This window comes from Onychomys torridus, chromosome 2 (genome assembly GCF_903995425.1).
Source record: "Onychomys torridus chromosome 2, mOncTor1.1, whole genome shotgun sequence".
Lineage (NCBI taxonomy): Eukaryota > Metazoa > Chordata > Mammalia > Rodentia > Cricetidae > Onychomys > Onychomys torridus.
In genome coordinates this window covers 42,662,104-42,674,326 of record NC_050444.1, presented here as the reverse complement: position 1 = coordinate 42,674,326, position 12,223 = coordinate 42,662,104, and the positions used below count along the sequence as shown (strand labels likewise).

The 12,223-nt window shown below is 39.1% G+C and overlaps 1 protein-coding gene across 2 annotated transcripts in view; it reads left to right on the top strand.

Moving 5' to 3' along the window:
• Ythdf3 (YTH N6-methyladenosine RNA binding protein 3) overlaps window positions 1-12,223 on the top strand; it is a 38,209-nt gene that overhangs the window by 21,133 nt on the left and 4,853 nt on the right. For both annotated transcript variants that reach the window (XM_036177329.1, XM_036177330.1), the window contains one exon: window positions 2,647-4,245. In XM_036177329.1, coding sequence (XP_036033222.1) covers window positions 2,647-4,245 — 1,599 coding nt within the window. The remainder of the gene's footprint in view (window positions 1-2,646; window positions 4,246-12,223) is intronic.

Here is a 12,223-nt window from a genome sequence, read left to right as displayed (position 1 = left end):
AATTGGGTGAGTTGGGGTAAGGAAGTAGATACTTGGTGATCCTTTGGCAATGGAGTCAGAAAGGAAAGGGAGACTGCAGCAGGTCGTTACAAGAGCTGGAGACGAGCCTGGGGACTGCATCTGGAGGAGCAGAGAGGTGAAAAGCAGCTTTCCTGGCAGGAGCGGCCTTTGGGTTAGCAGGATGGGCCTGTTGGGTAAAGTAGGGGGTGGGGTTCAGAGGGGAACACTTTAGGAGGGAGAGGTTAGGAAGGGAAAATTAACCACATCTACTAGAGATGATTTTGTGGGGGGAGAGGTGGGGAGGCAGAGAAGGCTGCTTTTGAAGGTGTTTTGTTGTAGAGCTGGATGTGAGACTAGAAAAATATATTAAGAGGCAAAGATCTGCCTTAAAGACATTTTTGGGGAAATAACCTTGTTTTCAGGGAAATTTTAGTGTTTTTTATATCGACTTGTAACAATTTGGGGTGGTTTTTTCCCAGTAAAACTTGCTGTTTTTAATTTTGGGAAAATTTAAATGTACAGTTATTTAATATGCAAACTGAAGTTTGATTTTTTTTTTATTATAGTAATTAAAAAAATTTCTGTTTCATAGTGAAAAATTTCTGATCCATAAAGTTAAAAGCATGGTGTTTCATAGTTATTGTCTCAGCACTTAGGGGGTGAAGGAAAATCATGGTATTGGGGCCAGTCTGAGAGCATGAAGAGTTAGAAGCCAGCTTTGGCTACATATACATAGCAAGACCTTGTCTCAGTTTTAAAGGGGTAGTCACAATTTGATAAGTAGTGAACAGCATAAAAGAAACGGATTTCTTAGTATCATATCCTTAAGCCAGGATTAAAAAAAAATTATTCTTTCCCAATCATTCTCTTGTTCTCCTTCTGTTGTGCACACAAACACACAAAATACTTTGAGGATATTTCCCCGTGTTACCTTCTTATCCCCTTCCCCTTCTACCCAGTCTCCTCTTAACAAGCTCCCCTCCTTTCATGTCCTTTTGTGTGTAAGACCTACTACATTTAGAGTTGCTTGCATGAGCTTGGGTAGAGGATTGCTGTACCCTAGCAGCCATTATCTTCCTATAACTCCTTTTGAGAGTTATGAGGCCTTATGAATGGTCCCTTCTCCATCCATGCTATAATGCTCTGGGCCTGAGTGTTGTGCAGCTCTTGTTTAGATAGTCACTGTTTCTGAGAGTTCCTAGGTATAACAGCTATACTATGTCTAGAGGATAAATTTTTCCCAGTATTTTCTATCCTCTGGTTATTAGACTCTCTACATTCTCTGTTCATGGTCCCTGAGCCTTAAAGAGGGTGATACAGATAACCCACTTAGTGCTAAGCTTTTGTCACTTAGCACTTGGACCAGTTATGAATTCCCTGTATTAACTGCCACCTGCTGCATACAAGCTTCTCTGACCAATGCAGAAAGCATTATTAATTTATGAATATAAACATTTTTGATACTATATCCATTTAGAAAAGGAACAGTAGTAGGTTCTACTTTAGGGCCTGTGACCTCCCCTGCCATGGTCTTTTGACCAGGTTTACAGTACTACATATAAATTCTTGCTGTGGTGCAGACCTAAAATCTACCCAAGCAGCAAGCTGTTGGTTACCCCTCATAACAGTCATACCAGTCTTGCACCATTGAGTGCTTCTTGCTTGGTAGGTTGGTACTGTAGCTTGAAAGGTCCACAGATGGGTGCACACTTAATGCCTTTTCTCCCATAAGATCCACTGTCTTCTGACACCTATGAAAGCTATCAAGCAGAGAGGAAGAGAAGAAGCTTCTAATTTATTTCCCTCTTGATTTCTTGATTATTGCAACTAAAAGTATATGGTCTCTGTAGTAGTGGGGTCTTATCATCTAGTTCTGGTGGGCAACCAAAGAGCTATAGCAATAGCCTATATTGTTTTGAGGGCCTCTGGGGTCTCCCTGATTGGCAATGGGATTTTCTTTTTAAAAAAAATCTGTGACTTCTGGGAGCAGCAATAAGATAAAAGAGGATATTTTATTGTATTTCATTTTAAAATTAGAGGAGAGTAAAACAGTTAATTGTGTTTCATGGTGTAGGCTTAATCTTGATTTTTATTTTCTTCTCAGATATAGCATTTCTACATTTTGTTTTTTCTTAAGTACAAAATTTTAAGTGGCCAAACTTGATTCCATCATAAAGATTACAGTTTAATTCCTCTATTTGACATACATTCCAGATTTGTTTAAGTCTAATGTGTACATTAAATTTTAGTGCCTGTAAAGCTTATTAGCATTTTGTAGAAATTTCAGAATTTTAAAACTGACAAAAATCCAATCTTTATTTTACTCCTATACTTTCTGCCTAAAAATGCTATAATTTTATGATATTTTAAAATTATTCACTGCTGACATGGTGGCACATAATCCTAGCACTTAACAGAAGCAGGAGGATTGTAAGATCAAGGCCAACTGTGCAGCAAGAGTGTCTTAAGGGTGATGGTACTCATCTGTAATATTTCTGCTGATAATATTGATTTGGAATTTTAATTATGTGGAACAAATACATCTTTTCCATTCACTTAAAACTACTCTCAGTCTTTCAGATAACCTTTTTCTCTTTTCCGTTTAAGTGAACATTTCACTACTGATTGTGGTTTTCTGTTTTGCAGAATAACAGCTATCCACCAATGTCAGATCCATATATGCCTAGTTACTATGCTCCATCCATTGGATTTCCATATTCTCTTGGAGAAGCAGCATGGTCCACGGCTGGAGACCAACCTATGCCATATCTGACAACCTATGGACAAATGAGTAATGGAGAACATCATTACATACCAGATGGTGTTTTTAGTCAGCCAGGGGCATTAGGAAATACCCCTCCATTTCTTGGTCAACATGGATTTAACTTTTTTCCTGGTAATGCTGATTTCTCTACATGGGGGACAAGTGGATCTCAGGGACAATCAACACAAAATTCTGCTTATAGTAGCAGTTATGGCTATCCACCTAGTTCTCTTGGGAGAGCTATTACTGATGGACAGGCTGGATTTGGCAATGATACTTTGAGTAAGGTGCCTGGCATTAGTAGTATTGAGCAAGGCATGACAGGACTGAAAATTGGTGGTGACCTGACAGCTGCAGTGACAAAAACTGTAGGTACAGCCTTGAGCAGCAGTGGTATGACTAGCATTGCAACCAATAATGTGCCCCCTGTCAGCAGTGCAGCTCCTAAACCAACTTCTTGGGCTGCTATTGCCAGAAAGCCTGCCAAACCTCAACCGAAACTTAAACCCAAGGGCAATGTGGGAATTGGGGGTTCTGCTGTGCCACCACCTCCTATAAAACACAACATGAATATTGGAACTTGGGATGAAAAGGGGTCAGTGGTAAAGGCTCCACCAACCCAACCAGTTCTGCCTCCTCAAACTATAATCCAGCAGCCTCAGCCATTAATTCAACCACCACCATTGGTGCAAAGCCAACTGCCTCAACAGCAGCCTCAGCCACCACAACCACAGCAGCAACAAGGACCTCAGCCACAGGCTCAGCCTCACCAAGTGCAGTCTCAACAGCCACAGCTGCAGAATCGCTGGGTAGCTCCTCGGAATAGGGGAACAGGCTTCAACCAGAACAATGGAGCGGGCAGTGAAAACTTTGGTTTAGGTGTTGTACCTGTTAGTGCTTCACCTTCTAGTGTAGAGGTGCATCCAGTGCTGGAAAAACTAAAGGCCATAAACAACTATAATCCCAAAGACTTTGATTGGAACCTGAAGAATGGACGTGTGTTTATAATCAAGAGCTATTCTGAGGATGATATCCATCGTTCTATCAAGTACTCCATCTGGTGTAGTACTGAGCATGGTAATAAGCGTTTGGATGCAGCCTACCGGTCTCTGAATGGTAAAGGCCCACTCTATTTACTCTTCAGTGTGAATGGCAGTGGACATTTTTGTGGAGTGGCTGAAATGAAGTCTGTTGTGGACTATAATGCATATGCTGGTGTCTGGTCTCAGGATAAATGGAAGGGCAAATTTGAAGTTAAATGGATCTTTGTCAAAGATGTTCCCAATAACCAATTACGACATATTCGCTTAGAAAATAATGACAACAAACCAGTAACCAATTCAAGGGACACTCAAGAAGTACCCCTAGAAAAAGCAAAGCAAGTGCTTAAAATAATTGCTACTTTCAAGCATACCACCTCAATCTTTGATGACTTTGCACATTATGAAAAGCGTCAAGAGGAGGAGGAAGCCATGCGAAGGGTAAGTAAGAATCCAGTCATTTTCGTGTGAGGGTTTATCCTCATGGGTGGAATGTATGGAATGGCATCCTTTTATACCTCTTAATATTAGAGTTTATGCACTTTATTCTGAGAGAAATCCAAAGCTTAAGAAACAGAACTCTAAACTACCTCCAATCCACAGCCCTTCTAGTTACTGTTCTTAAATGTTAGTTTGATGATAAAATATATTTAAAATTTAGAGCACTATTTTCAAATAAATGTTTGCTATTGCTTTGTTTTATGAGAAAAGTGTGTGTGTGTGTGTGTGTGTGTGTGTGTGCGCGCGCGCGCATGCGCGTGCGTGTGCGTGTGTGTTTGTGTGTGTGTGTGTGTGTGTGTGTATGTGTGTGTGTATGTATGTGTGTTATGTAGAACTATAGTATATATTTTATAGGACCAAAATGTGTAACAAAATAGAGCAAGAATTAGGAAGGGAGATTTGAAGGTCATGACCTTTATAATTAGATATGTAACATTTCATTTTCTCATGTTAACTTTCTGGGAGACTTGGGGAGACTTCCTGAATTACATATTTGCATAGTACTGGAATGTGCTCCCAAGGTAAGACAGGCTTGAGTTGCTGTCTCTTCAGAAGTAAACACCAATTTGGGGGCCTGATTTTAGATGTAAAGAGAATGGGGAGGATAGGAAATGAATGTTTTTTTCCATAAAAAGTACACTTAAGGTTCTTTTGAAAACAGGCAAGAGTAAATACATTCGCCGTGGAAATATTTGTGGGAAACTTAAGGCACACACTTCTGTCTTCATGAAAACACAGCAGTGATCCATTTCGATGTATGATCTCAAATATATTGTGCCTTCTTATGTGTGTGCAGTGAGCACTCTGGTGAATTGTGTTGAGATAAGGATCTGCAGTAGTTTCCAAATCTTAAGGTTGAGAAGTACTTATGGAGTGTTTGTAAAACACACCCCTTCATGGATTTGGTAAGGACTTCAGCTACATTGCTGACAAGCACCCTAGGTGATTCTGTTGCCAGTCTTTGCTGTGCTGAACTGTTAGGAACGTGGCTTCGGGGTGATTCAGAGCTGTTTAAATGAATTGTAAATAGAGTTGTCGCCTAGTTAAATGTGGGAAGTGAGAGAAATAGTAGGATCGGAAGTTGCCAGGGAGTCTTTTTAGTTTAGCGGGTAAGTAAAAGATTGTAATTGCTACTGTGAGACAGTGGATCTGGAGAACATTTGGAATGTGGACAGTGTAATGTAGGTAAAGCTGTCGTTTTTGGGATATGCTTATTTTTTAAGATCTTTGGAAAATGAGGTAGAGCCCTCCTTGATTTAGACAGTTGAGAGAGATGGGAATCAGACTTGGGGTTTTTTGTTCTTCCTGTTGAAGTGGGATGAGATTGTCCAGGAGAAAAGGTATGACAAAGAAATACTTACAAGATTTTTCATTCTTCTACTATAAGTACATTTTTTTAAATGTCTTTTTCCTACCTAGTCTGAAAATTTAGTTGTGGTTTTACTAATTTTAATTTTTATTTATTTATTTATTTATTTTTTTGGAGACAGGGTTTCTTTGTGTAGGCTTGGCTGTCCTGGACTCTGTAAACCAGACTGGCCTTGAACTCAAGAGATCTGCCTGCCTCTGCCTCTCAAGTGCTGGGATTAAAGGCGTGCACCACCACCACCACCACCACCACCACCGCCGCCTTGCTTAATTTTAATGTTTTAATCTTATCTACTGAGTTTTCCCTACTCCTGAATATTTTGGCAGTGGGAGTTCTCCAGCTTGCTTTTCCAGGCAACAAAATTCCTGTGGAGGAGCCAGTTTGGCATATCCTATCTGCCTTATATAGTTTAAAACATCAGGTTCTCTTATTTCAGAATAAGTTTCAGGGGAATTTGAATATTCAAGAGAAATCTATTCCAGTCAGTATATAGATAATGTCTCATTGTTTGATATGGACACATTCTTAGATTTGAACAGCCAGTTTTCATTATATTTGAGTAAAATGAAGTTTCATGAAAAGACTGAGATAAAAAAAAAAATGGATAGTTCGTGGAGCAAAAGATAGTTTAAAATATAGAAGCCAGGTGTTCACGCCTTTAATCCCAGCGCTCAAGAGGCAGAGGCATGTGATTTCTGAGTTTGGAGACAGTCTGTTCTACATAGTAACTTCCAGCACAGGTAGGGCTATGTAGAGAGACCCTTCAAAAATAAACAACTGTATACATACACATATAAAACAAAATTACAATTTGTCTTGTAGGAGGGATTCCTATTCCCACATGATTGGAGCAGAATACTCAAAAAAGTGTTTCTGAAAACTTAAAACATGATTATCAGAATAAAAATTAGGTGAGCCAGCCAATTAATGGGTATATATTTCCATGATAGATCTTGTTAAAGCTTTAGAAGTTCAAATTGAAAACACTAACCAAATGCAGAGCAATTGACATGAAAATATAAAAGGGAAAAGACAGAGTGGAAAGAGAAGTGGTCTGAGTTAAGCAGCAGGAAAAAAACAGTGGGAAAGATAATTACAGGAACCTTTCCAGAATCCCATGTTTTCAGATGGAATAATGGTCTTACCAAATGATTAGCAGATTAGTTTAAAATAATAAAAGACATGAAAGCAGAAAAATCTTAAGACTTCCTAAGCAAAAGATACTACAAAGGAAGGATAAGCAGGTTAATAAAAAATGTTTCCTGTCCTGTCTAACCCTAGGTATGAAAAGTGAAATATTTCAAGGTGCAATAGAGGGGATATAGAATTGCATCCCTCAGGTATGTAAAGCAATAAAGTCCAGGTTTATAAGAACTTAGCCTCCATAGTTTTAGTTTTTTTGAGATAGGGTTTCTCTATGTAGCCTTGGCTGTCCTGGAACTTGCTCTGTAGATCTGGATAGCCTCGAACTCAGAGAGATCTGCTTGCCACTGCCTCCCTACTGCTGGGGTTAAAGGCATACGCCACCCACTGCCCGGTTTCCTCTGTGGCTTCTTTAAAGAAAGGTTGAAAGAGGCATTTCCACAAAATGAAAAAAGAATCAAAGAAATGCTGTTAATTCCTGGTAGCTATTGGTTATACTGGAATAAATACCCTTCCACAGGGACCCTGAATACATTTTTAATTAAACAGATTTGTTACTCAAGAGCAGTAAGAGTAATAAACAAATGAGCTTATGATTGGGAGCCACTATCCTTGGCAGGGAGAGGAATATGGGAAGGAGGAGGGGGGGGGAGGAGGAGGGAGGAGGAAGAAGAAGAAGAAAACAAAAAACAAAACTAGATAACTGTGTCTTTGTTGACACAGGTGTATAAGCTGATTGAGAGCAAGAAAGTTTGCTCTTTGCTCATGTCACAGAGCCTTTAAGAAGATACTGCCAAGGGAGTAAATGCTTGAAAGCAGTGGTTTTCAAACTTCCTAATGCTGTGACCCTTTAATACAGGTCCTCATGGTATTGTGACCCCCTACCTTAAAATGATTTTCAAAATGATTTTCTTTGTTACTTCGTAACTGTGATTTTGCCACTGTTATGCATTATAATGTAAATATCTCTGTTGTCTGATGGTCATAAACCACTTCTGTGGGTCTTTTACCTCTAAAAGGTCATTACCCAAAGGTTGAGAACTACTGCGCTAAAGACTTTCAAAGTTTGTGTCACGGAATTTTTCTTCCTTATTGGTCTAATCTCTAGTATTTACTGGTTGTTCGGTATATATAATAAATGCTGCCTGTTGATATGGTTTCTCCATTTGTACAAATGGTAAGTGCTAGCTAGAACATTAGGAGGTGCGGTAGGGGACATATGCACATTTTTATCTTTCTGAGGTTAACACAGGTTATTCAAATACTATGGTAATTTAGGAACCTAGTGCCTTAGGCATATTATTTAACGTCCTGACATATGACACTGAGACTCTAGGCCCAATTTATTTACAAGTGGCAGCCTCAAGCTGGGCCTAGAGTCACACCTGAAGCCCTGATTGGTATGAGAGATTTGCTTTTAGAATCTAAGTCATTTTTGGCAGAATTTATTTCAAAGCTTCCAGACCAAGGGCCTTGTTTTGTTTTCTTTTGACAATAAGCTACTTTCTACCAGACCGAAGAAGCAGCATTCTTGGTAGATTGAGTGCTTGCCCCCAGCATTTAGGAAACACTTCATAAAATAATTTCTGTTAATTTTTTCATTTTTCCTGTTTTTTTGTAATACACATTTAGTTTATTTGATCTTTGGCAAAAAATGATTGGTTTATAGTTCAGTAGACTATGTTTTTGAAGTCTGAAATATTAAAATATAGTTACATGGGTGTGGCATATTCAGAGTTACACAGTGCACAGGTTAGAGGACAACTTGAGTCTGTCTCTCTTTGCATCTTGGGTTGTGAAGTTAGACAGTTAACACGTGTGCTGCAAGTGCTTTAAACCGGTGAGCCATCTCACAAGCCATCAAAATACTTACTTTGTAAGTGCAGACTTCGTCACTGGGACCTGTTTGTGTAGTTTAGATCAAACTGGCTGTACAGAGAAGGGCAAGGGTAGTATTAGAATAGGAATAGAAGTTTAAAGCAACCTCTTTATTCAAAGCATGCTCACTGCCTTTTCCCTAGTAGCTCTAATTCAGAATTTGTTGTGTACTACAGACTTCTGTTTTCTTTACATTTTTTTTGTCTTTTGCTTTCTAACAATAAAGGAGCTACCTTTGTTGGGACAGATCATACCAGAAACTTAGCTTAGTCTTGTACAGAATGAAAGGCTATATACCACACATGCTCTGGCTTTTGGGTGGATAGGGTTTTTAATCCACTGTAGCTGTCCTTATCCTACATATTCTTTTATCACTATTTAGTATTGGTGTGTGTGTGTGTGTGTGTGTGTGTGTGTGTGTGTGTGTATGTGTGTGTGTATGCATGCATGCATAGAATATGTGCACGTCATAAGACGTGTGGTGGTCAGAGGGCAGTTTTGTGCAGTTAGTTCTTCCACATGGATTCTGGAATGGTTTCATCAGTTTGTGCAACACTTGCCTAACCCACTGAGCCTCGGCACTACCCCATGTGCATCCCTACTCTGGAGCATAGATCTTTCTAACATTTACAGATGTTCTTTCATATGAGTCATCAAGTTTCCTGAAGCATGGAATCTATGAGCTATTTTAACTTTGGTCATGGTCCATCTTAATTATAGTACAGGCTTTTCCTATATCTTTGTATTTTCTCAGTAATATCCTTTTCTGTTTCAAAACCCAGTCTGGATACCAGCATTGCATTTTGTTATGTTTCTTAATTACCTCCAGTCTATTATGGTTTCTCTGTCTTTGTTTCTCCTTTCATTTTTAAAGATTACTGACTAGGTGGGTTTTTTGTTGATTTTGTTGTTATTTTTGTGTTTGAGTGTTTTGCCTGCATGTATGTCTGCACCATGTGCGTGAAGTGGCAGTGGAGTCCGGAAGAGGTTAAATCCCCTGGAACATGAGTTACAGAATGATCGCTAGATGTCAAGTGAATGCTGAGGATCAAACCTGGGTCCCCTGGAAGAGCAACCACTGAAACTACTAAGCCATCTCTCCAAACACCTGCTAAGGTGTTTTTTATAATGTCCCTTAATTACTGGTTGCTTCAAGCATTCATTAGATTGAGGTTATGAATTTTGGCATGGCTATAACAAATATGTTCATTTTATCATATATCACTTAGTATTGGTGATTTTAACTTTGATTACTTGTTTATGTTAGTGCCTCTTAGGTTTCTTGTGTCTGTCTAGTCGTTTGGTTTTTTATTTTATTTTACTTTTTTGTACTATACTGTTTTTTTTCCCTAACTCAGATATTATTAGGGAGTGAGCGATCACTTATCCCTTTAGTATATAAAGTGCTTTTTTTTTTTCTAAACTAAAAAATTCGATTTTGCCAGGTGGTGGCCTGTGCCTTTAATTCCAGCGCTTGGGAGGCAGAGGCAGGCACGGATCTCTGAATTTGAGGCCAGCCTGGTCTACAGAGTGTATTCCATGGTAGCCAGGGCTACACAGAGAAACTCTGTCTGGGGCGCAAATTAGTGGCTCTTCATCTACAAAAAATATTTTATGTTTGTTTGTTGCATTTAACTTTGAGTGTTTTGCTTTGCCTTTTCCAGGCATTCACCACCTCCTTCAGCTCATTTTCTTACTGGGTGCTGTGGTTCTTAAATACCTTTGTGGCTCATTTGCAGGCTTAGGTCTGGTTATAGAAATGATACTAATGATAATAAACCTCAGGTCATTAGAAGGAAAATTGGCAATTTGCCTATGATCTAAAGCCGCAAGGCCTTATTAGGATATTGGAAAAGTCTTGTTTTCTAACTCCTTTCTAGTTTGAAGGAGATGGAAGTCTTAGCTCTGTCAAAAGAATAGAAGATAGTAAATGTGCCAAGAGTTCATCTCCATGGGCATATTTCTGGTCCTGGCCCTGTGTTCTTCCCTCATCTCTCTAGTGTTTTATGCTTAGTTGGGGAAGGGAAGACCTCTTCTTAATGGTTGTTTTCCTCGAAGACTCAGTAGCTCTCCTGTCTCACTGTCAGCTCAGTGGAGGCATTTTGCTATGGATGGAAAATGGAGGAAGGATTTTTCTCCTCAATTATTTTTTAAAGTATCAGTTATTAAAGTAAAAATCTAATTTTCTGAATCACTCTGGATTATAACAGAAGAATGTCTAGTGACTTTCTGCATAATTAATCCTTTTCTAGGTTGCACTGAATGTTTCCCTCGTCTCTCTTAGCTTTAACAGCACATGTAATTGTGATAAATTCTCATTTTAAAACAAGTCAATGAGGTCATTGGCAAGCCATCATTTCTAAGTCTCATTTTCTTCTGATCTGCAGCTGATAGCCTAGAAATACTTCATTGTGAATATATACTTACTTTGAAACACAGCCCTACCTTTTGGAAGTGTAAATGTGGATTTTTGCCCCCCCCCATGTGTAGGTAGGTATAGGTATGCTTATCAGTTCTCACCTTGCATCTTGTTTGAGACGGGGTCTCATGTTGTTCACTAATAGTGCATATGCTAGGCTAGTTGGCCTGAGAGCCTCCAGGAATTCCAGATGTGCATTACCAGCTTTTAGTGCATACCGGGGATCAGAACTAAGGTCCTCATGTCATGAGTCATTGAGCCATCTCTCAGCCTTATTAGTGTTTTGAAATAAATGGATTATATATTTCTGGGGACTCAAGTTTTCTTGGTGGACATTTACTATACACTGGCAATTTCCAAATTTGCGTTCCCGCCCTGAATGGTCTTATATCCAGGAGCATCTATTTCGATCTCTATTTGAAGTGTCACTCGTAAACATCTTAAATCCAATATAATCCCTATTTCTTTGCATGCCCCTGACTTTTTCTCTACCTTTTAGATGGCAGGGCACTATAATGTTCCTCTTTTTAAAAAATCGTGTAGGTATAATTGTTGTGTGCCTGTGCATGAAGTTTTGGGGAGGGAAACATGCATTTCACAACATGCCTGTGAAGGTTAGGGGGACAACTTAGAAATTGGTGGGTTCTGTGGATCAGATTCAGGTCTTCTCAGCAAGTGCCTTTCCTCACTACGAAACCTTGCCAGCCCAATACTTCTGTTCCTTACTTCTGATCTAATCCATCAGTAAGTCTTGTGGCTACACTTTAATATTTGTTTTGAGTTTCTCTCTGGCTCTGCCTTTTTTAAGGTTGTTCATTTTGTCTTAACCTTCTCAACTTACTGGCGTATTGCCATTCTTAATGCTTTTATTTCATCCTAATGATCATTCATTCATTTATTTATTTATGGGACTAGATCTCCTATGCATCCCTGTGTCACCAGCCTCAGCCTCTCAGGTGCTGAGATTACAGGTGGTGTGCTACCAAGACTGGCTTTGTTTCAGTTTTCAAAGCAGTCATTCACTGGTTACTAAAAATTAGCTTTTAATTTTTGTTTTGTTGCACATTTGAATATTTTTTGAAACTCTACTGATGTAAATTTTTAGTTCT